At 36.6% G+C, this 26,663-nt stretch overlaps 2 protein-coding genes across 5 annotated transcripts in view; one reads left to right on the top strand and one right to left on the bottom strand.

The window, feature by feature from the left end:
* The window catches only part of DENND4C (DENN domain containing 4C), a 135,215-nt gene that overhangs the window by 85,926 nt on the left and 22,626 nt on the right, over positions 1–26,663 (bottom strand). For 3 of the 4 annotated variants that reach the window (XR_012374787.1, XM_025887828.2, XM_073880856.1), the window contains exons 2-5: positions 15,090–15,411; positions 4,695–4,947; positions 2,936–3,005; positions 1,005–1,174 (exon numbers count right to left, since the gene is read on the bottom strand). Coding sequence is in view for 3 of the 4 variants with exons in the window: in XM_025887828.2 (XP_025743613.1) it covers positions 1,005–1,174; positions 2,936–3,005; positions 4,695–4,947; positions 15,090–15,394 (798 nt within the window). In the remaining variant the exon portion in view is untranslated. Of the gene's footprint in view, positions 1–1,004; positions 1,175–2,935; positions 3,006–4,694; positions 4,948–15,089; positions 15,412–24,048; positions 24,148–26,663 lie in introns of all 4 variants that reach the window. The other variant, XM_025887829.2, reaches the window with a different exon arrangement.
* LOC112836213 (large ribosomal subunit protein eL39-like) lies at positions 4,276–4,688 on the top strand. The gene has a single exon (XM_073880872.1). The coding sequence runs from the start codon at positions 4,280–4,282 to the stop codon at positions 4,433–4,435; it is 156 nt and encodes a 51-aa protein (XP_073736973.1). The 5' UTR covers positions 4,276–4,279; the 3' UTR covers positions 4,436–4,688.

Genomic DNA, 26,663 nt, shown 5'->3' with positions numbered 1-26,663 from the left:
TACTTTGCCATTTTCTGCGAAGTCTGGCCAGTACTTTCTATATGCTGTTAAACTGATCTCTGCTTACACCATTTTAATATATTATTTGTCTTCTGAGCCTCAATGTTGTCATTGAAAAATTAGCCAACAATCTAATAGTTGTCCCTTTAAAAATAAGTATGTCTTTTCTTTCTGGTTGCTTTTTTGCTTTGGTGTTCTATGTTTTCACTATAATATGAACCTTTCTGCTGAAGGTTCAAAGTATATCTTTAATCTAAAAGACTCAATTTTTCATCAACCCTGGAAAACAACCAACCAATATCCCTTAAAATGCTGCCTCTCCCTTTTCTAATCTCTCCTTCTGGAATTCATTAAATATCCACTGATCCTTTTGATTCTATCCTCTACATTTTTAAACTCTCTTAGATGTTTTTCTTTGCCACATCTGAGGTAACCTATCTTGAACTTCATTAATTTTCCCTGCATGTATGTCTTATCTGCTGTTCAAACCATTCAGGGATTCTAATTTTAAGGACCATACTTTTCATTTCTAGTTGTCTGATTCTCTTCCCAGGCTGTCTACTTATTTCACAAAATACACTGTTCTTCCCTGATGTTTTGACATCTTAAATCATTTCAATTATATATTTAATTTATATCTTTAATATTGTCATTGTATCAATTCAATATCTTCAGGGTCTAATCCAGCTTTACAAAGCTGTTGATTCTTCCTATGGTATTTATGTCTTCTAACTTTTAGTATAATATCATCTTGAGGCTTGGGTTTTGGGGGTAACGCTCTAGAAAGACTTTATATTTGCTTCTGTAGAAGCTCCAGAGGTAGCTTCCATCCTGATGCCAATTTTCATGGTTGACTTCTCACCTTGGGCACTACAGTCCAAATTTAACCCAAAATATACTGCGGCCAAATAATCCTAACATTCAAATAAACTGACATCATATTAATTATTTTATGGGATAAAAACACAGACAACACAGGTTTAATGAAAGAGGAAAAAATATACCTTTTCAGCAGAAGAACCTGTCAGGACAAAAGTTGAAAAAACTGGAAGTGGGTATTTAGTTTGAGGATCCCAACATTCAATAGTAGCTCCCATGGGAAGGCAGAAGAGAGGTACAGATTCTGAGAGAGGAAATGACTCATAATCATCTTCTGGATATCTAAAAATTAAACCTTTTGGAGAAAAGAGACAGTATTAAAATTTTTTAAATAGTTACTTTCCCATAAGTTATATGTGATACAATTTCATGAAAATATTTATGTGTGAAATTTCAAAATAATTTTTTTCTCTTGCTGTATCAGAAATTTAAATAAATTAACAAGTTTACCCTTTATTTTTTACTCAGGGACTTATAATTCATTGTAACATTAAAATGTACTAAATATACAAGTCAAAACTCTATTCAACAGTATCACCAATCTTAATATATTTTCTTCTGCATACCACAACATCATATAGAGAGTGGGTGAGGAACATATAGGAAAATTTACCAAGTATTTCAGTAAAAAAATTCAGGGAAGGGTTAAGTGTTGTATAATAATGCCAAGGCAACAGAAATATAAGAGCTCTTAAACTCATCTTGAGAGAGCAGCAGTAGAAAAAATATTCAGCATGAAAAGTAAATGAGACCAAAATCCTCTGGCTGAGTACAGAGTGAGACCAATGAAGCAGGATCAGGGGGTCCTCTGGCAAGCATAACAAAGCCCCTTCAGAATAAAGTAGCTACAAAGCATCAGTTCATCAGCCTCTGATGTCTCTAATACGCAGACCAACTCTAAGTTAAACTCCTGAAAATGAGTATCAGAATTCTGAGTCAAAATTCGGTGTGCAAAGCTTTATATTCTGAAATATGTCTTTTATCAAATACCTGAATACTTTCACAAAGCTTGTTTCTATAAGTGTTATTTTTTTAAGTGACACTTTCTACACAAACACACACACACACAAACACACAATTTAGGAAATCACATACAATCAACACATTATAGCAATATTAACAAGTATCACATTTTAAAATGATACTGAAATTTGTAATTATTAGTTGCTACCTTTATTTTTATATTATAAATTAAAATGGTCTGATTTATTAGTATGAATGTCTTTAGAAAAACAATCAAGAGTTTTCATATATGGATTTGCCTGACTTCCCTGAAGCAAAACAAATTGTGCATGATCAAAAAGTAACTGACACTGCTTCTTTTCACAAGAAGTATTCCAGTATCTCTTCTATTTACAACTGGAGCATACCTGTATTTTCAGTTTCTATCCCACCATACCAGTGGGATGAAGAGGTCACATTTAAATCTTTACAGCCCTTGACACTTTACTGTGCAGTAAGAATGTGGCGATAGATTTCTCAAACACTTCATGGCAGAAAAGTTTCTCAGGCCCTCCTCTCCTCCATATAGCTGATTCTTTGCAACAAAGGAAAAAGGAAGCAAGTCCACCTTTCATGGCAAGTAACATGAGGTTTTGAATCAGACACACAGAGATAAGAGAAGGAAATATAAGAAGTAAAGATGCAGTTTGACACCTTTCTGATTGCCAAAATAAAAAGGTCAGAGAGAGTAAGCAGTTTTCCATTGAATTGTTAAATCTATTAGTGTAAGACTAAAAATTTGAACGTTCATTTCACAAATGCTTACCTGGGATGATAATTTCTATTTAACAACATGTTTGGGGGAGGGTGTAATATTAATATATCTTGTAGTATATAATGTATTTAAGAAAACTTGTGCCTTTACATGTTAATATTATAGATAATTCAATTTATGAATAGATCAACCCCATAAACTACATAAAGGGGTATACATCGTCTCTTCTAACCAAATGTAAATGGTAGGGGAACATGATGACCAATACACTACGGAAACTAACCAAATGTTAATGAACAACAATAACTACAGTAACAATTTTTTTTTTAATTTACTCACCAGCTTTATATGCTATTGCATTAGAAGCAGGCACAGACTTCTTGTAACACAGAAATACACTGGAACCCCACTGTAAAATATAAATTATGTTTTAAAAAAAGACCAAAGAGTGAAAATAAATTGATTTTGTTGAAAATCTTCTAAAGGTTCTGATTATTCAGTGAAATCTATTTAAAACATATGTTTATCAAACAGACTACAGGGGCACCTGGGAGGCTTAGTCGGTTGAGTACCCGACTCTTGGTTTCAGTTAAGGTTGTGATCTTGGGGTCTGGGATTGAGCCCCATGTTGGGCCCCATGCTCAGCAGGGAATCAGCTTGAGATTCTCTCTCTCCCTCTCCCTCTGCCCCTCCCCCTGACCTGTGAGGGTGCGTGCATTCTTTCTCTTTAAAATGAATAAATCTTAAAAAAAAAAAAAGACTACAGACTATAAAATATAGCAAAACATGAAGTTCAGAATACTAAAAGAAAGGAATAAAAAAACACTGCCGCAAATTAAACTGACACAGAACAGTTTCAAAGTTTAGAATGCTCTAATCAGACACTTTGAAAGAAACAGCACAAAGTTGAGTGGGCTCTGGAGCTCAAACTAGGTACTATGAAGGTAACTGAGGTACTATGAAGTCATTACCTCCAGAGACAAACTGTCTTCACTAAGAGCCATGGGTACCTTAGCCAGTCATCTTTGCCTATATCTCATTAAAGCTAATAGTTTTATCTAAAGATATTTTTCAAAATAAATCTGACCCAGTAGTAAATCTTAGTCTCATAAAACTATAAATCATGTTATGTTCAATGTTCTTGTTCATTAGAGCCCTTTGAAAAAATAGTATGTAAGGGGTGGGGTCCCTAGCATGCTTAGTAGAGCATGCAACTCTTGATCTCGGGGTTGTGAGTTCAAAACCCCACTTTGGGTGTGGAGCCCACTTGGAAAAAAGCAAGTATGTAAAACTACAATAATTAAAATAATATAAAGGGAGTTCCATGAAGACACCAGTGAAACACAAAAGCTAATAAAACCTCCATATTAGTGTAACACAGGCAATATTAGCACATACCAAAAAACAATTTTAAATCCCTGACTTTTAAGTATTTTCTCAATGAAATTTTTCTAAAAATCAGATAGCTAAGGATTTTAAAAATTATTATGAATCATAAAAGTTAGACCTAAAAATAATAAAAATAACCACAAAATATAAGCAGAGTAAAATCTACACCCAATAATAAACAGGAGTACAAAAATTATCCTTTTTTCGGGGGTGGGAGACAGTACATATTAAACTAAAAAAGAGCTTTCTCTTTTTCGCCGCCATCCTGCTCTGCATGGCTGGCTGCTTCTTGCCATGTCTTCTCACAAAACTTTCAGAATCAAGCGATTCCTGGCCAAGAAACAAAAGCAGAATGATCCCATTCCCCAGTGGATTCGGATGAAAACTGGTAATAAGATCAGGTACAACTCCAAGAGGAGACACTGGAGAAGAACCAAGCTGGGTCTATAAGGCATCACACATCATGAAATGACACACTTAATTGACACACATATTTAATTATGCTACGTGAAGATCATGTGTTCTATCATTCTATAAACAGCCTTCCTACCTGGCCACAGACTTGTCTTATCATGGAAATGATTTTTCTCTGTGACTATGCCTCTGCACCAGTAGGTTGGTTCAGTAATAAATGTGAGACCTTTCGGCTCTAAAAAAAAAAAAAAAACAAAAAAACAAAAACCTGGAAAGGAAACAACTCTATTCTTACCATTCCACAATTTAAGTTTTTGTCAACTTTGCAGAAAGTATGAGGAGGGGTTTCTCCTTTACTGGTTACAATAACACAGATATCAGTTACAGCCAAGGAATTCTGGGGTCGAATTAAAGGAGCCCTTCGATAAGTGATAAAGATTCTTTGTGAAGTAGTTGAACTATTGTTGACATTGGCACAGCGACCGTAGGGTGTGGCTTGGATCACTTCACATCCTGGAATAAGCCTTTCTTTCCCTTCATATAAAACTCTGCAAGGCAGGGAGGGGAGAAATAGATAGATAAATACATTTCAAGTTAATGCTGGTTTTCCTCTTGAAAACAAACAAAAAAATTGAGAAACAAAACTGTTTCTCAAATCTTAATTGTAAACCAAAAGTAAGATTATTACTTTGGGAATTATAGATCTCTTAACTACTATTTTTCAACAGCTGGAATGTAATTTTAAGAAGAATAAGTAAGATTAAACAACTTGATTTTTTTTATCGTTTTTTAAAAAACATATGAAACAAGAAAGGGGCAACACCAAAACACCATATCATCCTCAGGTTGATTCCTAGATCAAGTATTCAGACATTTTCACGAAATTTATCTTCATAACTCCTGTCAAAATTTCACCTTTAAAAATCCTCTGACTGAAAATAAATATAAAAATCCTTGACTGAAGCTATAAAACATGGTTTAAAGAAATTAGAGAAGAACCAATAAATAAAAAGACATCCATGGTCATGGATAAGAACACCTAATATTTGGTAAGATGTCAGTATTTCCCAAAGAGATCTATAGAGTTAACAAAAATGGATACAGGGCTGGCAAAGAATATATGAAGAATTGTCTGTACTATCCTTAAAAACTCTTCCATAAAACTAAAATTATTTTAAAATAAGACTTTAAAAAAAATTTATTTTTAAGTGGGCAAAGAATCTAAATAGGCATTTCTCCAAGAAGATATGGCCAAAAGCACATGGAAAGAGGCTCAACATATTAGCCATTAGGGGACTGAAATCAAAACCACAGTAAGATACCACTTCACATACACTGGGAAGGCTATAATCCAAAAAGACATAATTACAAGTGCTAGTAAGGTGAGAGTGTAGAGAAACTGGAATCTTTATACAATGCTGGTGAGAATAAACACTGCTTTGGAAAACAGTCCAGTGGTTCCTGAGAGGGTTAAACACGGGAGTTTCGGTATGACTCAACAATTCTATTCCTAGATATATACCCAAGAGAAGAAAACATACATCTCCACAAATACACATTTCTTAAAAGATTTTATTTATTGATTTGACACACAGAGAATGAGTACAAGGAGGGGGCAGCGGCAGGCAGAGGGAAAGGGAGAAGCAGACTCCTCGCTGAGCAGGGCGCCCGATGCAGGGCTTGATCCCAGAACCGTGAGATCATGACCTGAGCCGAAGGCAGTTGCTTAACCAACTGAACCACCCCCGTGCCCCAAATACACATTTAACAGCCTTATTCATAACAGTGAAAAAGTGGAAACAATCAAATGTCCACCAACTAATGAAAAGATACATAAAATGTGGCATACGCATATAACAGAATATTGTTTAGCAATAAAAAGCAGTGACATACAAGGTGTGCCTGGCTGGCTCAGTCAAAAGAGCATTCAACTCTTACCTCACGGTCATGAGTTTGAGTTCCACATTGGGTGTAGAGATTACTTAAATAAATAAACAAACTTTAAAAAAAAAAAGGGGGCAATGAGGTACTAATACGAGGTACAACATCGATTAAACTTGTAACCATGATAAGTGAAAGAAGCTACACAAAAAAGACCACATGTAGTATGACTCCATTTACATGAAATGCCCAGAACAGGCACATCTATAGAGACAAAAAGTAGATTAGTAGTTGCCTAGGGGTAGAGGTTGGAAAGGGACATCAGAGAGTGACTGCTGATGAGTACAGGGTTTCCTTTTAGGGGGCTGAAAATGTTCTAAAATTGGCTGTAATAGCAGAACAAATCTGTGAATATATTTAAGACCAATAAATTGTACACTTGAGATGGTTGAACTGTGTGATATCTGAATTATATCTCAATGAAGCTGGTAAAACCCAACTAAGTATTAAAATACATTATAAAGCCTCTATATTTAAATCAGGATAGTACTGGCAAATGAGTGAACAGAAAGAACAATGAACACAAAAGAAATACCAGAAATGGATAAAGGTGACATCTCAATATACTGCAGGAAAGATGGACTTTTTAATTTAATAAGCAGTGCTTGAATAGCTGAATTGCCATTTGGGGAAAAAATATAATTGTATCTATACTTCACACTATACACCAGAAAAAGCTCTCAGTGGATGACAGATAAATGTCAAGAATGAAAACATACGGGCGCCTGGGTGGCTCAATCATTAAGCGTCTGCCTTTGGCTCAGGTCATGGTCCCGGGGTCCTGGAATCGAGCCCCGCATCAGGCTCCCTGCTCCTTGGGGATTCTGCTTCTCCCTCTCCCACTCCCCCTGCTTGTGTTCCCTCTGCTCCTCTTTCTTCTCTCTCAAATAAATAAAATCTTAAAAAAAAATAACTAATTAATTAAAAAAAGAAGAATGAAAACATGCCAGTACTAAAAGAAAGCCTAGCACTGGGAAAAGTGTAACTATGACTCAAAACCTAGAATCAATAAAAGGAAGAAAATAAACTTCATCAAGTAAACTCTACGTGACAAAAAAACACAAGTCAAAAGATAAATTATAAACTTGATGAAAACATTTGGAAACTTATTTCACAAAAATTTCATCTTCCTAGTACATAAAAATGTACTGTAAAAAAAAAATCAAAAAGGCCAAAACCCTGTTTTTTTTAATTATTTTTTAAGATTTTATTTATTTATTTATCAGAGAGAGAGAGAGAGCACAAGCAGGGAGAGCAGCAGAAGGAGAGGGAGAAGCAGACTCCCCGCTGAGCAAGGAGCCTGATGCAGGGCTCGATCCTAGGACCCTGAGATCATGACCTGAGCTGAAGGCAGATGCTCAACTGACTGAGCCACCCAAGTGTCCTAAAACCCTGTTTTTAAAAAGACATAAAGAAAGTCAATGCCAAAAGACATTAACAATTCACAAAAGAAAAAACAGAAAACAGTCCTTAAACATATGAAGAAATAGTTAATCTCATTAAAATAACTCCAACACAATCACTTCTTGACTGTGAGACTGACAAAAATTCAAAAATTTGATCACATATTTTGTGGATGGGACTGGGGGAAAAGAAGCACATATATCATATATTGATGGTGGAATGACCACAATGGAGAGAAATGTAACATTTAACAGAATTATGCATGCATTTATCTTTTATCCCAGCAGTGCCCTTCCAGGACTACCTGAAAATATACTTCCACAAATATGTAATAATATATACACAGTTATTCACCAAAGCATTCTTTTTTTTTTTTTTTAAGATTTTATTTATTTATCTGACAGAGAGAGACACAGCAAGAGAAGGAACACAAGCAGGGGGAGTGGGAGAGGGAGAAGCAGGCTTCCTTCAGAGCAGGGAGCCCGATGCAGCGGCTCAATCCCAGGACCCTGGGATCGTGACCTGAGCCGAAGGCAGACTCAACAACTGAGCCACCCACGCGCCCCTCACCAAAGCATTCTTGTAATAGCACAAGACTGGACAGAACCCAAATGTCCATCAGCAGAGGTTTGGATGAATAAAGTATATACATCCATACAAATAAGTACTGCAGAGTTATAAATAAATGAGAAAGACCTCCATGTTCAAATATGGGGTGATTCCGATGATATACTGTTGGGTGAAAAAAGCAAAGTATAAAATAGTGTATACAGTATTTATAGTGTGTTTAAGAAGAAGAAATAAAAATACACACACATGGGGCGCCTGAGCACACCTGGGTGGCTCAGATAATTAAGCGCCTGCCTTTGGCTCAGGTCATGATCCCAGGGTCCTGGCTCGGCTGGGAGCCTGCTTCTCCCTCTTCCTCTGCCCCTCCCCCTTCTCGTGCTCTCTCTCTCTCTATTTCTGTGTCTCAAATGAATAAAATCTTAAAAAATAAATATACACACATATGTGTTTATTTTTGTAAAAACACATAGTGAAAGGTAAATCAAAAACTGCATTAATGGGAGGAGAGGGCATAAAGTATAGAGGAAAAAGTAGAGGAAATAAAGACCGAAGCAATACTTCTCTAAATATATCTTTTTACATGTTTTGAGCTGTGACAATATTTTCCATATTAACAGAAAATTTTTCTGAAACAAATGAAACAAATAGAAACAGATGAACCTAACTGCAAACTGCATAACAAACTGGTAACATAACCACATAGAAACACTATTTCATATAATTTTTTAACACAGTAAGTACTCTGTAAATGCTTGATAGGTCTTATTCCAAGGGCAAGGAACCCATATATATATATATATATATATTATATATATATATATAAAAAATGCCTCAGTAACAATGAACACACACAAATCCAGATTTTGTTTGGCAAAGCAGTCAGCTGGAAAGGGCTCCCACTAACCAAACTCGGGACCATATGAGCAAATAGAATAAGGATTATAATAGATTTTTATCACACGGAATAAATTAAAATCCATAGTTTCTTAGTTATTCTCAAAACAATAAAAAAAAGAGCTCTTCATTCAAGCTCTTCAAGAAAAATGCCAGTTAAAAGAATTTATTTTTTAAATGATAGAATTAGAAAAGTCTCGGGCGCCTGGGTGGCTCAGCTGTTAAGTGTCTGCCTTCGGCTCAGGTCATGGTCCCAGGGCCCTGGGATCAAGCCCTGCATCGGGCTCCCTGCTCAGCAGGAAGCCTGCTTCTCCCTCTCCCACTCCCCCTGCTTGTGTTCCTGCTCTCGCTGTCTCTCTGTCAAATAAATAAATAAAATCTTAAAAAAAAAAAGAAATTAGAAAAGTCTCATTTTACATCCCCTGCCATGCAATTTCTAATTCAGGCAATGATTAATGGATCCTACAAAATGAGAAGTGAAAAGGAACTAGGTAAGCAGGTATTTAAACAAGGCCCACAACTCCACAAATTACTTAAATAACAATGAAAATAACAACAGATATCTGGCAATTACCATCTTAACTAAGTGACTGAACTTAACATTATTAATTATGAGACAATCTGTCACTACATCCTCTCCTAATGCTAGCCCTACCTGTAGGTATTCTTGCCAAAAATATTTAACCTAAATTTAATTCAGACTTTAAACCTAACATCCAATTTATAGGAAATACTGACAATAAGGTAACAAGTTAAACAACATAATGAGGAAACAATTAGATAAATCTACAGTGGGGAACATTCTATAAGACAATTGGCAAGACTCTGCAAAATGTCAATATATAACAGAAAAATTGGGGGAAGATAAAGAGACCAAAGAGGCATAATAACCAAATGCAATGAGTAAACTATGACAGGATGCTGAATATTTTTTTTCAAGATTTTACTTGGCAGACAGAGTGAGAGAGTGATCGAGCACAAGCAGGGGGAGTGGCAGGCAGAGGGAGAAGGAGGCTCCCCGCTGAGCAAGGAGCCGATCCTAGTACCCTGGGATCATGACCTGGGCCTAAGGTAGCTGCTTAACCAACTGAGTCACCCAGGCACCCCATGAATATTTTTTTTAAAAAGGCGATAAAAGATATTCTAGGGATAACTGTGAATATCTGGATAGGAATGGATATTGAAAAATATGATACAATTATTAATTTTCTATATACCATGGTTATACAAGACCATATCTTAAGGGATGCATGCTGAAGTATTCATGGGAGAATGGTCAGGATATCTCCAGCCTCCTTTCAAAATAGTTTAGCAAAACTATGGAAAAATGTTAATTTGCTGAATCTAGGTGGAAAGTGTACTGTTCATTATACTATAGTCTATCATTCAGGAGGAAAAGATACTGGTGTTTATTATAACATTCAATTAACTTTTCTGTATGTTTGAAAATTTTCAAAAAAAACCACAAAAGTGCTGGAGAAAAAGCTCTTTTGAAACTCAGTAAATCCGGGGGTGCCTGGGTGGCTCTGTCTCGTTAAGCGTCTGCCTTCGGCTCAGGTCATGATCCCAGGGCCCTGGGATAGAGCCCCGCATCGGGCTCCCTGCTCCATGGGAAGTCTGCGTCTCCCTCTCCCACTCCCCCTGCTTGTGTTCCCTCTCTCACTGTGTCTCTCTCTGTCAAATAAATAAATAAAATCTTAAAAAAAAAGAAAAAAGAAAATCAATAAATCTGGAACGCCTAGGTAGCTCAGTCGGTTAAGCATCTGCCTTTGGTTCAGGTCATGATCTCTGGGTCCTGGGATCCAGCCCCACATCAGGATCCCTGCTCAGCAGCAAGTCTGCTTCTCCCTCTCCCTCTGCCCCACCCCCCCATGGGCGTGCACGCACTCTCTCTCTCCTTCTTTCTCTCTCTCTCTCTCTCATGCACATGTGCACTCTCACTCTCTCAAACCATGAGAGACTATGGACTCTGAGAAACAAACTGAGGGTTCAGGGGGGGAGGGATTAGCCTGGTGATGGGTATTAAAGAGGGCACGTATTGAATGGAGCACTGGGTGTTATATGCAAACAATGAATCATGGAACACTACATCAAAAACTAATGATGTAATGTATGGTGATTAACATAACATAATAAAATAAAATTTCAAAAAAATCAATGAATCTGATAAATGGAGGAAGAACTGCATAATTTGTGATTCTTTATCTTAATAAACACATCTGACACATAAGATAATATATTGTACTATATAAATTATACTTTATAGAGTATTTGATGTTACAGGGGAATATCACATCTTATATACTTTAAACTTAATTAACATTTCTTCTTAAAAAAAAGAAAACCTGATAAATATCTCATATCAGTTTATGAAAGTCAAAAAGGTCAAAAGTTTGAAAACAGTATTCCTTATTTAGTTGAATGAGAGGGGTACCTGTCTTTGTAGTGGCTACAAGTTTTCTAAACCTCACTCGTGTGCTTAAATGGGGGGAAAGTGGGGTGGACAGGTCAAAATATTGCAGTCACCAGGTATTAACAATTATTTGATCTGGAAAGAAAAATTTACCATCATGATTAACTAAAAGACAACCTACACTCTGGGAAACTAGATCAGTAAACTATCATAACAAGCCTTAGGGAACTACAAGATGTATATGGGTCACTTGCAACCTGAAGGTATCTAAGTATAATTATCTAAGTCATCATTTTAAGTTGTGCCCCTGAACCACAAGAACAGCAATCTTTGAAAGCTACACATCCTCTCAATTATGACTGTATAGTGGGGAGATGGGAAGGAGGATATGAAAAGATGGCCTTGAGAGACGGCTGACAGTCAACACTGAAGTCTGAAACACAAGTTATGTCCCTGGTTTGATTCCCATCAACTGACATGGATATTACCAAAATTTTACCCTATACCCATCCTTCTACGGATATTACCTATCTTCTTAAGAAGCTCATGGAGAAAATGAAAAGAACTGACATAAAACCATCACATGTTCTGAATTACTCCCCTGCAACCAACAGTTTGTGTTTATACCAATTTTAACCTCCTCAAAGGAAAAGCCCCTCCCATTAAAGGCTAATCCAGTCACCTATGCTGTTGACATTACCCCTTCAATCTGTTTCATAATTTTATCCTATCAAATATCTCCTTATTCCTATATTTTCACCCTTTCTTTTCCATTGGTGTCTCTCCTTCAAATAGAGATGTTCAAGGTTATCCCCTGGAAGAAAGTTAAAAAAACAGCCCATGACTCTGTATTGCCTTACCCCACCCCCCGACCCAGGTAACCTCAACTGCTGCTTCTGGGGACTTTGTTAAAATACAGATTCTGATTCAGGAGGTTTGGGGCAGTGCCTGAGATTCTGAATTTCTAACATGTTCCCAGGCTGATGATACTGGCTCAAGGACCACATCTTAAATAACAAAGCCCATTACTATTTTCTCTTTCTCTTAAAGTCAAGCTTTCAAAAAAGCCTCTATTAATCCAATTCTAATCATTTCTCAACCCTTTCTAACTTGGCTCCTGTTCCTGATGATCCTATAAAGCTGTATGACCACCATCCTAACTGTCTTGACTTAAAAGAAAACCACAGAGCTAAACAGGGTGGCCAATACTAAAGGAGTTAAATGGATGCTGCATAAAGGTCAAGTAAGATAAGGACAAATCATCCTTTGACTTTGGAAATCTGAACATAATGAGGACCTAGGACCCTTTCACCAGAGCTCGACTGCAAAAGTAGAGGAGGTGATGAAGACAACAAGTGGTGGTCAAATGGAGCAGCTCACTACCTTTTCTTAATATCTGAACAACTATTATCAGAAAAACCAGCAACCATTAAGAAACAACAACAACTTCATGGGACAGTCAGGGAAATTTGGATATAGGATGATATTAAGTAATTAATCATTTCTACAGAGTCGTATTGTGATGACATTAAGAGATTCAACATAAGAAAATCAATGTAGGGGCACCTGGGTGGCTCAGTCGGTTAAGCGGCTGCCTTCGGCTCAGGTCATGATCCTGGGGTCCTGGGATCGAGCCCCGCATCGGGCTCCCTGCTCAGCAGAGAGCCCGCTTCTCCCTCTCTGCCTGCCTCTCTGCTTACTTGTGCTCTCTCTCTATCTCTCTGTCAAATAAATAAAATAAAATCTTAAAAAAAAAAAGAAAGAAAATCAATGTAATACATCACCTTAATAGAAAGAAGGAAATACCTGCATGATCTCAATTAACAAAGAAAAGGCATTTGAAAAAAATCCAACACACTTTCATGATAAAATCTCTCATAAAATCAGAAATAGAAGGGACCTTTCTTAATATAATAAAAGGCATTTATGAAAAACCCACAGCTAACATCATATTCAATGGTGAAAGACTGAAAGCTTTCCACCTAAGATCAGGAATGAGCCAAGGATGCCTGTTTTCACTATCGCTATCCAACACTGTACGTTAAGTTCCAGTTGGAGCAATAAGACAAGGGAGCAAATACAACAAACTGCAAAGGAAGGAGTAAAACTAGCTCTATATGCAGATGACATGATCCTCTATATTAAAAAAAAACGCTGAATATCCAAAAGAAAGCTATCAGAGCTAACAAATTCAGCAAAGTTGCAGGGTGTAAGATTAACACATGAAATTAAAATTCAGCTGTGCTTGTATACAACAGCAATGAACCCAAAAAGGAAATTAAGAAAACATCCCATTTTTAATAGAATCCAAAAGAATAAAATATGTAGGAATAAAATGAATCAAGGAGGTGAAAGACTTGTACACTAAAAGCTATAAAACACTGCTGAAAGAAATTAAAGACCTAAATAAAAGGGAAAGATACTTCATATTCATAAGTTAGAAGACTTAATTGGTATAAAGATGGCCGTACTCCCTACTTTGATCTATAGATTAAATGCAATCCCCACCAAAATTCCAACTTAGTGTTTTGCATAAATGGACAAGCTGATCCCAAATACTTCCTAAGATGCTCTCAAATACCCATATGTTTTTACTGATGGTAATTATAATAAACAGAACAGCTTAATACATGACATGTATACCTATTAAAAGTAATAATTATAGGTATTCTAAAAGCATATCTCATCTACAAAAGAGGGTCAATGTAGACATTTTTGGAAAAAGGGCTTTTACAAAGATTGTACTTCTCTGGCTGTGGACTAGATACTGAATACCTTATAACAACTATACTCATTCTAAATTGTAAATACCTCCTCCCTCCTGGGACTAAAAACCACACAGCACATTTTTTTTTTTTTTAAAAACAGGAATGTTCCTTTGTTAAATGAGGTCAGGGCTTCACAAAACCTCATCACATAACCTAAGTAGCCCCTTAAAAATATAGTCTTTTATTATAGCTTCTTGTTCTTTATTTTTAATTAATAAGTTTATCTGAAAAGTACAAGAGAAATGGAATCACATTTCAGGCTCTAATGCCTTCATTTCAATCTTCTGAAAGGAAATGATCTAATGATTCAAGTACAATGCAGAGAAATTCAGTAAGGGTGGATAGAGAGATGTAATATCTCACTACACTTGATCCTAAAGTAACAAATAATAATAGAATTATCGGGGCGCCTGGGTGGCTCACTCATTAAGCGTCTGCCTTCGGCTCAGATCATGATCCCAGGGTGCTGGGATCGAGCCCCCCATCGGGCTCCCTGCTCAGTGGAGAGCCTGCTTCTCCCTCTCCCACTCCCCCTGCTTGTGTTCCCTCTCTGTGTTTCTGTCAAATAAATAAATAAAATCTTTAAAAATTAAAAATAATAATAATAATAGAACTATCAAGGATTTCAAATTTCTATTCCCATGCACTTTAAATAAATGCTATTTCCTTCACTATAGCAAAAGAAAGTAAGTCACCATACCCAATGTCGGTAAGGGGTGGTTTATCTCTTGCTCTCTTGTAACAGAGGAAAAGTTCTGGGCTTTTCAGACTTCCATAGTTCAAATTTGCTTGGAGAGCTGATGGAGTGGCTTCAACACAGGTGTAACCTTCAGGTACTGTTTCCCCAGCAGATTTGTTAATAACTGCAATGTCTGTAATTGGAGCTTTAGGCCCAGTTGACTTAGTATCTAAACGATTTATTTCTTGATCTAAAAGAGTAGATGTGTCAGTGAGACCTGCCACAACAAAGTAGTCAGTCACTCTCGGCCCTTTGTCTTCTATCATGGTTGCTATTTTATTTCCTAGAAGAGGAAAAAAAGAAAAAGACATCCATTATATAAAACACTTTATCTTGACTAACTAAAATTAAAATACTCCTGGGTTAACAGTGATCAACTAAGTGCACTTCCCAGCTGGATTTATAATCAAATTGTTGTCCTTCCAGAGAAGCAGACTGTTTTGGTATTATCTTGTCGCTTTTACCTGCTAGAAAGTACCAATTTACAGCATCAACTCATTTGTAAGGCAACTATGATCCTTTCATGTGCGAAGGCCCTGTTAAGAATAATCAAACTGGGGGCGCCTGGGTGGCTGAGTCGTTGGGTATCTTGCCTTCAGCTTGGGTCGTGACCCCGGGGTCCTGGGATCGAGCCCCGCATCGGACTCCCTGCTCAGCGGGAAGCCTGCTTTTCCCTCTCCCACTCCCTCTGCTTGTGTTCCCTCTTTCGCTGTGTCTCTCTCTGTCAAATAGATAAATAAAATCTTAAAAAAAAAAAAGAATAATCAAACTGTCAGAGGTGGGCTATGGGTTATGGTGCTTCAGCAAAATGCACTGCATGAACAATATTCAGACCATTTAAAAAATCATTCTCCTTTAGGTTACAAAATTCCTAAAGCTAAGCTTCACATTTAAACAAATGAATGGAGTTCATCATGAATTAAGTCAAGGTCTAAGACAAAATAAATAAATAAATAAATAAAGGTAATAGTAATAAATATAATCAAACCGGTCTCCTAATCCAGTTAGGAGTCTGTCCCTTCTGGTTTAGAAACTTTATGGAAACACCATGTAAAACTAAGTAAGTTTAGGATTCACGATGTATTTCCTATATAAATACCAGATAGAACATAAAATACTATAATCAAGGAAGACAAAATCATAGAAAACACATATTAAGAGACTTAGGTAATACATGGTAGAAACCCAGAGATTATGAACATTGAGTCAAGATTTCTATTATCTCTAAACTCGGCACCTCTAAAAATAAAATTAAGCTTCTGAGGTTTTAAATATTTCCGTGGATTTTATATGCTTTTTAAATTAAGTACAACTGACATACAATAAAATGTACATATTTAAAGTGTAAATTTTCATAAATATATACACCTGTGAAATCATTACCACAATCAAGATAGTAAACATATCCATCAAAACGCCAAATTTTCATATATCCCATCATATCCCTTCCTCCCCAGACAATGAGTAACCTGTTTAGTCACTATAGTTTTTAGAACTGATGTACGTGGAATCATATAGTATGTATTCTTTTTTGCCTAGCTTTTCTCATAACTGAGATTCATTCATGCTGTTGTTTATATCAGTAGTTTATTCCTTTTTATATTTTTTAAAATATTTTTTTAAGTAATCTCTATACCCAACTCACAACCCTGAGATGAAGAGTTGCATGCCCTCCCAACTGAGCCAGCCAGGTGTCCCTCATCCCTTTTTATTGCTAAGTAGTATTCCACTGCTGAGTATACCACAACATGTTTATCTATTTACCTTATTAACAGACATTTGGGTTATTCTTAGTTTGGAGTTATTACAAATAAAGCTGTCATAAATAACTATGTATAGGTCTTATGGACATAAGCTTTCATTTACCTTAGGTCAATTCTTAGACAAAAGGATTGGATCACCTGCTAGGTATATATAGTTCTAAAAAACTGCCAAAGAGTTTCCTAGAGTAAGTATACCATTTTATATTCCTACCCTCAGTATATGAGACTTCCAGTTGTTCCACATCCTCTCCGAAGCTCTATATGGTCAGTCTTCTAAATGTAGATACTCTAATATGCCTACAGTGATACTTAACTATCATTTTAATTTGCATCTTTTTTTTTTTTAAGTAGGCGCCACAACTAGCGTGAAGTCCAGCTCAGGGCTTGAACTCACAACCCTGAGATCAAGAGTCTGATGCTCAACTGACTGAGGCACCCAGGCACCTGTTAATTTGCATCTTTCTAATGACTAGTGATGTTAACCACATTTTCATGTGCTTATTTTCCACCCATGTATTTTCTTCAGTGAAGCTTCTGTTCAAATCTTTGGCCATTTTCGGGCGCCTGGGTGGCTCAGTCGGTTAAGCAACTGCCTTCGGCTCAGGTCATGATCCTGGAGTCCCAGGATCGCATCCCGCATCAGTCTCCCTGCTCAGCGAGGAGCCTGCTTCTCCCTCTAACCCTCCCCCCTCTCATGTACTATCTCTCTCTCTTTCTCATTCTCACTCTCTCAAAATAAATAAATAAATCTTTAAAAAAAAAATCTTTGGCCATTTTCTACTTGGGCTGTTTGTTTACTCTTTCTTGAGTTGTTTTTTGTTTGTTTTTAAGATTTTATTTATTTATTTGTTTGTTTGTTTATTTATTTATTTATTTATTTTAGAGAGAGAGAAAAGGAGAGAGCTTGTGCACAAGCGGGGAGAAGGACAAGTCAACTCCCCGCTGAGCGCAGAGCCCCACATGGGGCTCAATCTCACAACCTTGAGATCACGATCTGAGTCGAACCAAGAGTCGGACATTCAACTGACTGACCCACCCAGGCACCCCCATTCTTGAGTTTTGAAAGTTCTTTATATATTCTATAGAAAAATCATTAGGCATAAGCTTAGCAAATATTTTCTCCCAATCTATGACTTGTCTTTTTACTCTAATAATACCTTTTGAAAAGCAGTTTTTATTTTTGATGAAGTCCAACTTACCAATCTGTCCTTTCATGGGTCATGCTTGTGGTATCATATTTAAGAAATCACTGTCTAATCTAAGGTCACAAAGGTTTTCTCCAATGTTTTCCTCTAAAAATTTCATAATTTCAAGTTTTACATGTACGTCTATGATCCATTTTAAGTTAACTTTTGTATATAATGGAGGTATAAATAGAGATCCACTTTTTACATACAGATATTCAATTTTTCCAGCACCACTGGTTGAAAAAACTAACTTTTCTCCACTGTTTTGCCTTTGTATCTTTATTCAAAAACCAACTGCCCAACATGTTTATATTCATCTCTGGATTCTTTATTCCACTAATCTATATGTTTATATGTCAGTACCAAATGATTTTGATTATTGTAATTTATAATAAATCTTGAAATCAGGAAGTGTTAGTCTTCAACTCTGTCCTTTTTCAAAATTGTTTTGATTATTCTACTCCAGGTCCTCTGCATTTCCATAAGCATTTTAGAATCAGCCTGTCCATTTCTTACCACCAAAAAAAGCCTACTAGGATTTTAACTGGAATTGTGTTGAAACTATAGGTCAATTTAAGGAAGACTGTCAATACTGAGTCTTCAAACCCATGAACAAGGTTCATCTCTGCATTTATTTAGATTTGTAAAAATTTCTCTCATCCATGTTTGTAGTTTACAGCATATGTCCTTCACATTTTACCAGATTTTGCTTAAGTAATAGTTAATGCTATTGTAAATGACACTATTCCTTTTTAACTCAGTTTCCCATTATTCTTTGCTACTACATAGAAATACAATTGATTTTATATCTTGATCTCATACAGTGCCATCTTCATACAGTTGCTTACAAGTTGTAGAGTTTTGTAGGTACCATTAAATTTTCTACATAGATAATGTGTCTATGAATAAAGACAATTTTACTTCTTTCTTTCCAATACAGATGCCTTTTATTTCTTTTGCTTGTCTTACGGTACTGGGTAGAACATCCAGTACAGTGTTCAGAAGAAATACTGACCAAAGAAGATATACAAATGACCAATAAGCACATGAAAAGGTGCTCAGCATCATTAGTCATAGCAGCATTATTCACAATAATCAAATGGTAAAAACCCAAGTATCCACCCAAAAAATGAATGGATAAATATAATGTGCTATATCTATAAACAGAATATTATTCATTCATAAAAAGGAATTGAATTTTGATAAATGCTGTAACATGGATGAACTCTGAAAACTTTATGCTAAGTGAAATGACCCCCAGAAAGACACAGAAGAACAAATATTATATGGCTCCTATATGAGGTACACTGAATGAATTCTTAGAGACATAAAGTAGAGGTTGTCAGGGGCTGGGAGGGGGGAGAATGGAGAGTTACTGTTTAATGGGTACAGAGTTTATGTTGGAGATGATGGAAAAGTTTTGGGTATAGCAGTGGCAATGGTTATACAACAATGCCAATGTATTTAATGCCACTGAAGTGTATACTTACAAATGGTTAAAATGATAAATGTTATGTATATTTGCTACAATAAAAAGAGAGAATGTATCAATAAGCATCTCTCCATACTAACCGTTTAGGCTTCCGTTAAGTTACAGAGTAAACTCCCAGAATCAGCTTTCTAGATCAGAGTATATAAACCCATGTATAACTATTACTATATACTTCTTGCCTTTTGAAAAGAATATACCAATTTACCATGTCAACAGTAATGTATCTATGGTCCAACGGGTGTTACAACTGTATTTATGTTTATTGTTTTAGAGTAAAATTGGTATAGAGAGGTTTTAATACACATTTCTTAGAATTAAAAGGAAAAAAAAAAAAGAGGCACCTGGCTGGCTCACTCAATAGAGCATGTGACTCTTGATCTTGGGGTCGTAAGTCATGCTGGGTATAGACATTATTTAAATAAATCAATGAATTTTTTTTTTTAAAGAGAGATGTTGAGAGTGCACATCTTCATTTTGTTCCTAATCTTACAGGGAAAGCATTCAGTCTTTTATCAGTAAATATGATGTTAATTATAGGTTTTTCATAAATATTTGCTCCTTATGAAGTTCCTTTCTAATCCTGAGACTTTTATCAGGAATATATGTTAGACTTTATCACACACTTTTTCTGCACCTGACATGAAACACCTCTCTATCTTTGTTTAACATAGTGAATTACAATGATTAATTTTCAAGTTATTAATCAACACTGAATTCCTAAAATAAACCCCACCTGGTCAAGATATATTATCCCCTTTATATATTCTTGAATTCTATTTGTTAAAATTTTGCTTGGAATTTTATATGTGTTAATAGGGATACTGGCCTGTAGTTTTCTTTTCTACTAATGTCTTTATCTGGTTTTGATACCAAGGTAATGACAGTCTCACAGAATGAGTTGGGAAGAATTTCCTCCTCTTCAAGTTTCTGGGGCAGTCTGTATAGAATTGGTATTATTTCTTCCTTAAATGTTTGATAGAATTGGGGCGCCTGGGTGGCTCAGTTGGTTAAGCGACTGCCTTCGGCTCAGGTCATGATCCCGGAGTCCCAGGATCGAGTCCCGCATCGGGCTCCCTGCTCAGCAGGGAGTCTGCTTCTCCCTCTGACCCTCTTCCCTCTCGTGCTCTCTCTCTCTCATTCTCTCTCTCTCAAATAAATAAATAAAATCTTTAAAAAAAAAATGTTTGATAGAATTCACCTGTGAAATCATTTGGGTCTGGAGTTTTCTTTGTAGGTAGGTTTTTATAACTATAAATTCAATTCCTTTAACACATACAGGCTATTAGGTTACCTACTTCCTCTTGAATAAACTTTCATTGTTTGTGCCCTAGTCCATTCAGGCTGCTATACCAGAATACCATAGACTGGGTGGCTTATAAACAACAGAAATTTGTTTCTCACAGTTCTTAAGATTGGGAAGTCCAAGATCAAGGCACTGGCATATTCACTGCCTAGTGAGGGCTGGCTTCCTAGTTCCTAGAAGGCTGTCTTTCCACTGTAACTTCACATGATGGAAAGGAGGGAGGGAATCTCTCTAGAATCTCTTTTTTAAAAAAAGGCACTAATACCCCTCAGGAGGGTTTTACCCTCAGGACTGAAATACCTCCTAAGGCCCCACCTCCAAATACCATCAGCCTGGGCATTAGGTTTCAACATCAGAAGAGGGGGAGGGGACAGTCAGTCTACAGAAGTGTCTTTCAAGAAATTTGTCCATTTTCACCTAAATTGTCATATTTATTGGCACAAAGTTGTTCATAATATTTCCTTATTATACTTTTAATATCTGTAGAATATGTAGTGATGGGGCGCCTGGGTGGCTCAGTTGGTTAAGCGACTGCCTTCGGTTCAGGTCATGATCCTGGAGTCCTGGGATCGAGTCCCGCATCGGGCTCCCTGCTCGGTGGGAAGCCTGCTTCTTCCTCTCCCTCTGTCCCTCCCCTGCTTGTGTTCCCTCTCTCACTGTGTTTGTCTCTGTCAAATAAATAAATAAAATCTTTAAAAAAAAAAAGATTTTATTTATTTGAGAGAAAGAGAGAGAGAACGTGAGCTGTGGGTGGGGGTGAAGAGCAGAAGGAGAGGGAGAAGCAGACTCCCCACTGAGCAGAGAGCCTGATGGGGACTTGATCCCAGGACCCCGAAGGCAGACGCTTAACCAACTGAGCCACCAAGGCGCCCTGAAATTTATCAACTTTACTGATCTTCTCTAAGACAGCTTTTGGTTTCATTAATTTTTTTCTATTGCTTTTGTTTTATATTTCACTGATTTCTATTTTGATCTTGATTATTTCCTTCCCTCTGTTTATGCAAAATTTAATTCACTCTTCTTCTTCTAGTTTCTTAAGGTGGAAGCTGAAGTCACTGATTTGAGACCTTTCTTCTCTATTTTAAGTATTTAGTGTTATAAATTCCCCAAGTAATGTTTTAGCGGCATCCAAAAATTTGTGTATGTTTTCTTTTTATTCAGTTCAAAACATTTTTTAATATCCCTTTCTTAAAGTATCTGACCAATGGACTATTCAAAAGTATGTTTTTCAGTTTCCAAATTTTGTAGTTGGGAATTTTCCAAGAATCTTTGGTTATTAATTTCTAATTTAATTACACTGTGGTCAGAGAATATACTATATATGACTCTAATTCTTTTACATTTACTGAGCCTACTTTTATGGCTAAGAATATGACCTATCTTGATAAATACACCATGTGTACTTTAGCACTTCAGCATATATATTCTGTTGTTGGACAGAGGCCTCTACAAGGGTCAATCAAGTAGGTTAATAGTGTTGTTCAAGTCTATCCTTGCTGATTTTCTGTCTACTTGTTCTACTATTAAGAGAACAATATTAAAATCTCTGACTATAATTGCAGATTTGTCTATTTCTCCTTTCAATTCTTATCAGTTTTTGTTTCATGTATTTTGAAGCTCCATTATTAAGGACATAAACATTTAGAATTGCTATGTCCTTTCGATTAACTGACCCCTTTATCATTATGAAATGGCCATCTCTATCTCCAGTAAAAATTACTCTGTATTAACAAAAGCTTTTGAAAAATATTAAAATATTTATAAAAACTAACAGATATAGAGTCTAATAATTAAATTTCATTTTGCAACTACTGCTAAGATAATCTTTCAGAATCAATTTCATTTCACCCTACTGTTTAGAATGGCATACACTTTAATGAATAAATGCTGTTAATATCAACAAAATGTCAATAACTTCAATCTATAAAGCTAAATGTAGTTTACACAATTCTCTCATTGTAACAAAAAAGATTTGTTTAAGGCTTCAAAAATATCTGTGTGTTCCTTGGTGTTCCAAACCATGCAGAATGAATGGTGAATGTTATTTAAACCATAAAGAGAGTGCAGTTTTATCAAAATTATTTGCTACATTTAAGCAATTTAAAATAGGGCCTTGGTGAATCCATTTAGAAAGCATTATCAACATGAGCTACACTGGCTGGGTCATGAAATTACAAAACGAAAAAGTCATTTCAGACAAAATCAGTTCCTTTTTCAGAACACAAAGCAGTGTAATTCTCTACTGTTGCACCTGCCACCAAAAGTTTTATAAAGAAGGAGGGTTGTAAAGAAAGGCTGCAAACACAAATACCTCAAGGGGTCAAGTAGGATATGAGAGTCGAGGGAACTAGAGAACACAGGCAGCCACTACTAGTCAGACCCATCCAATTGTTGCCAAATGGACTTGGCAAAACCAGAATTTCTTTTTTGCCTTCTTAAAAGAAGCCAGAGGGCGCCTGGGTGGCTCAGTCGTTAAGCGTCTGCCTTCGGCTCAGGTCATGATCCCAGGGTCCTGGGATCGAGTCCCACATCGGGCTCCCTGCTCAGCAGGAAGCCTGCTTCTCCCCCTCCCACTCCCCCTGCTTGTGTTCCTGCTCTCGCTGTCTCTCTCTGTCCAATAAATAAATAAAATCTTAAAAAAAAAAAAGCCAGAAATCAGGATTTTTATGTCTCCAAGTTTTAAAATATTGGCAACTAATTCAGAATTCTTGTAAACACTACTAAGTTCAAACAAAACACATTAAGCAGGGTATATTCAAATTAAAAGTCCAGAAAAGAACAATTTCTAACTTCCATTAAAATTCTTTTTTTTGAGGGGCGCCTGGGCGGCTCAGATGGTTAAGCATCTGCCTTCGGCTCAGGTCATGATCTCAGGGTCCTGGGATCGAGCCCCACATTGGGCTCCCAGGTCGGCGGGGAGTCTGCTTCTCCCTCTCCCTCTGCCTCTGCTCCTGCTTGTGCTTTCTCTCTCTCACTCTCTCTCTCTCAGATGAATAAAATCTTTAAAAAAAGTTTTTGATGTGGTTAAATACATAACTTCACCATTATAAATATGAGCCAATAAACCTAACTATATACCAAATTGACAATATAATCACATAAGAGGGAATGAAAAAAGAACTAATACAAGTAATTTAAACAATTTAACATAAAGAATTGAAAACGAAATCCTGACCTTACACACAAGGGTATGGTTTATAGTGGTATGGCTCAAACATTCTTCTGTACGTACTCCATACTCTATTCCAACAATTGTTGGAAGCCAGAATTCTTACTGTGAGAAAAGAGAGAGATAAATATAGGATGGGAGAGGGCAAGTAAGAATGTATGTACTGAAATAGAATTAGAGGCATCAGTATGAACTCATGATTTTAAAATACATATGTACTAAATGTAATGTGGTACCCCGAATTGAAATATAGGACAGAAAAAGCACATTAACATAAAAACTGGTGAGATTAAAATAAAATCTGGATTTTAGTTAAAAGCAATATAACAATGTTGTCTTAGTTTTGACAAATGTACTATGGTAATGTATATGTTAACCATAGAGAAATACAGGAATCCTGTATTATCTTTTCAACTTTTCAGTAAATCTAAAATAATTCAAAAATAAAAATTTTTAGGGGCACCTATGTGGCTCAGTCGGTTGAGCATCTGCCTTCAGCTCGCGTCATGATCTCAGGGTCCTGGGATCAAGCCCCACATCAGGCTCCCTGATCAGTGGTGAGTCTGCTTCTCCCTCTCCCTCTGTGATCTCTCTTGCTCTCACTCTCTCAAAAAATAAATAAAACTTAAAAAATAAAAAATTTTAAATATGTGTGTCAACATTATTTATACTAGATCAAAAAAAAAAAATGGAAACAGCTCAAATGTCCACCAACAGATGAGGGGATAAATAAAATGTAGTACATCCATACAGTGGACTATCTTCAGCAATAAACAGGAATTAAGTACTGATACATGCTAAACATGGATAAACCCTGAAAACATTACACTAAGTGGAAGAAGTCAGTCACAACATACCACATATAGTATGGTTCCATTTATACAAAATGTCCTAAATAGGCAATCTATAAAAAGAGAAAGTCAATTGGTAGCTGCCTAGATTGGGGGGGATGGAGGAAATGGGGAATGACTCTAATGGGCATGAGGTTTCTTTTAGGGGTGATAAAATTGTGGTGGGCACCTGGGTGGCTCAGTCATTAAGCATCTGCCTTTGGCTCAGGTTGGGATCAAACCCCACATCGGGCTCTCCGCTCAGTGGGAAGCCTGCTTCTCCCTCTCCCACTCCCCTCTGCTTGTGTTCCCTCTCTCACTGTGTCTCTCTCTGTCAAATAAATAAATAAAATCTTAAAAAAAAGAAAAAGAAAAATTGATTGTGGTAATGGTTGAGCAATCTGTGACTACACTAAAAACCAATGAATTGTATACTTTAAAACGTGAATTGTGTGGTATGTGAATTATTTATCAATAAAGCTGTTAAAAGTGTGTGTATATGTCTCCTCCTAGCTACTGAAAAGGAAACCCAAAAACAATGTCACCCCACCAGAAACAAACATACTCAGCACCTAAATCTTTGTTTCTTAAAACCATTCCTCACCAAACAATACTAGACCTCCTTGGAGAAATGACCAATTCCAAGGTAGGGCAAGAAAAGCACAAGATAGGGGAGCCTGAGTGGCTCAGTCAGTTAAGTGTCAAACTCTTAATCTCAGCCCAGGTCTTGATATCATGGTTTTGATATCAGGGCTTTAAGTTCAAGGCCCATGTTGGGCTCCATGCTAAGTGTGGAGCCTACTTAAAAAAAAAAAAAAAAAAGCTCAAGATATACCTAGAATATCTCACTTAAGAAGAAAAAAAAAACAAGAAACAAAAACACTACTCAAAGACTAATGGGGTCCTATCAAAAGGACACGGATCTAGCTTGAAGAGTCTCCCACTGGCCAGACTGGGAATAATTTTTTAGCATCAAAATGAATGACAATAATGGATTATATAACACACTGACCTTTTTAAGCCTTGAGTCTACAATGATACTATAAAATAAATGAACAAAGGTGGGCGCCTGGGTGGCTCAGTCGTTAAGCGTCTCCCTTTGGCTCAGGTCATGATCCCAGGGTCCTGGGATTGAGCCCCACATCGGGCTCCCTGCTCAGTGGGAAGCCTGCTTCTCCCTCTCCCACTCCCCCTGCTTGTGTTCCCTCTCTCGCTCTGTCTCTGTCAAATAAATAAATAAAATCTTTAAAAAAAACTAAAAATAAATGAATGAAGGTGAGGGAAATAAGTTTCTTCACAATAGAATGCCAATTAATAAACATAGAAGGAATGATCAAAAGCCATTTTAGAATCAACACAATATTCAGTTTCAAGCAAGAATTACCAATGGATGCTAAAATCTCTGGGCAGAAGGCTGTTGAATACAGGATATTTATACAATCTCAAGGCCATTTCCCAGACATACTAATAATTACAAAAGAATAAAATGTATCAGGGCGCCTGGGTGGCTCAGCTGGTTAAGCATTCGATTCTTGATTTCGGCTCAGATGATGATGTCAGAGTTGTGGGATCAGCCCACGTCAGAGTTGGCTTACGATTCTATCTCAGCTCTTCCCCTCCCTCTCTAAAAAAAAAGGGGGAGAAAATGTATCACTAGAGAAAGCTGGTGGCCACCACTTTAACCAAATAATCAAAATTAACATCATTAATGATAAGTCAAACTGATATTACATGCGTTCTGATGTGATGCACCAAGGACACCACATTAGTTATGTAGTATTCCTGATTTAA

Source organism: Callorhinus ursinus, unplaced genomic scaffold, assembly GCF_003265705.2.
Source record: "Callorhinus ursinus isolate GAN/ISIS: 27379988/994484 unplaced genomic scaffold, GSC_fseal_2.0 scaffold39, whole genome shotgun sequence".
In the NCBI taxonomy this organism is placed as follows: Eukaryota; Metazoa; Chordata; class Mammalia; order Carnivora; family Otariidae; genus Callorhinus; species Callorhinus ursinus.
Note: the sequence above shows the minus strand (reverse complement) of the source record. Positions and strands in the feature narration are given on the sequence as shown.

Coding starts and splice junctions, on each gene's coding strand:
- LOC112836213 (XM_073880872.1), top strand. CDS start 4,280: ATGTCTTCTCACAAAACTTTCAGAATCAAGCGATTCCTGGCCAAGAAA.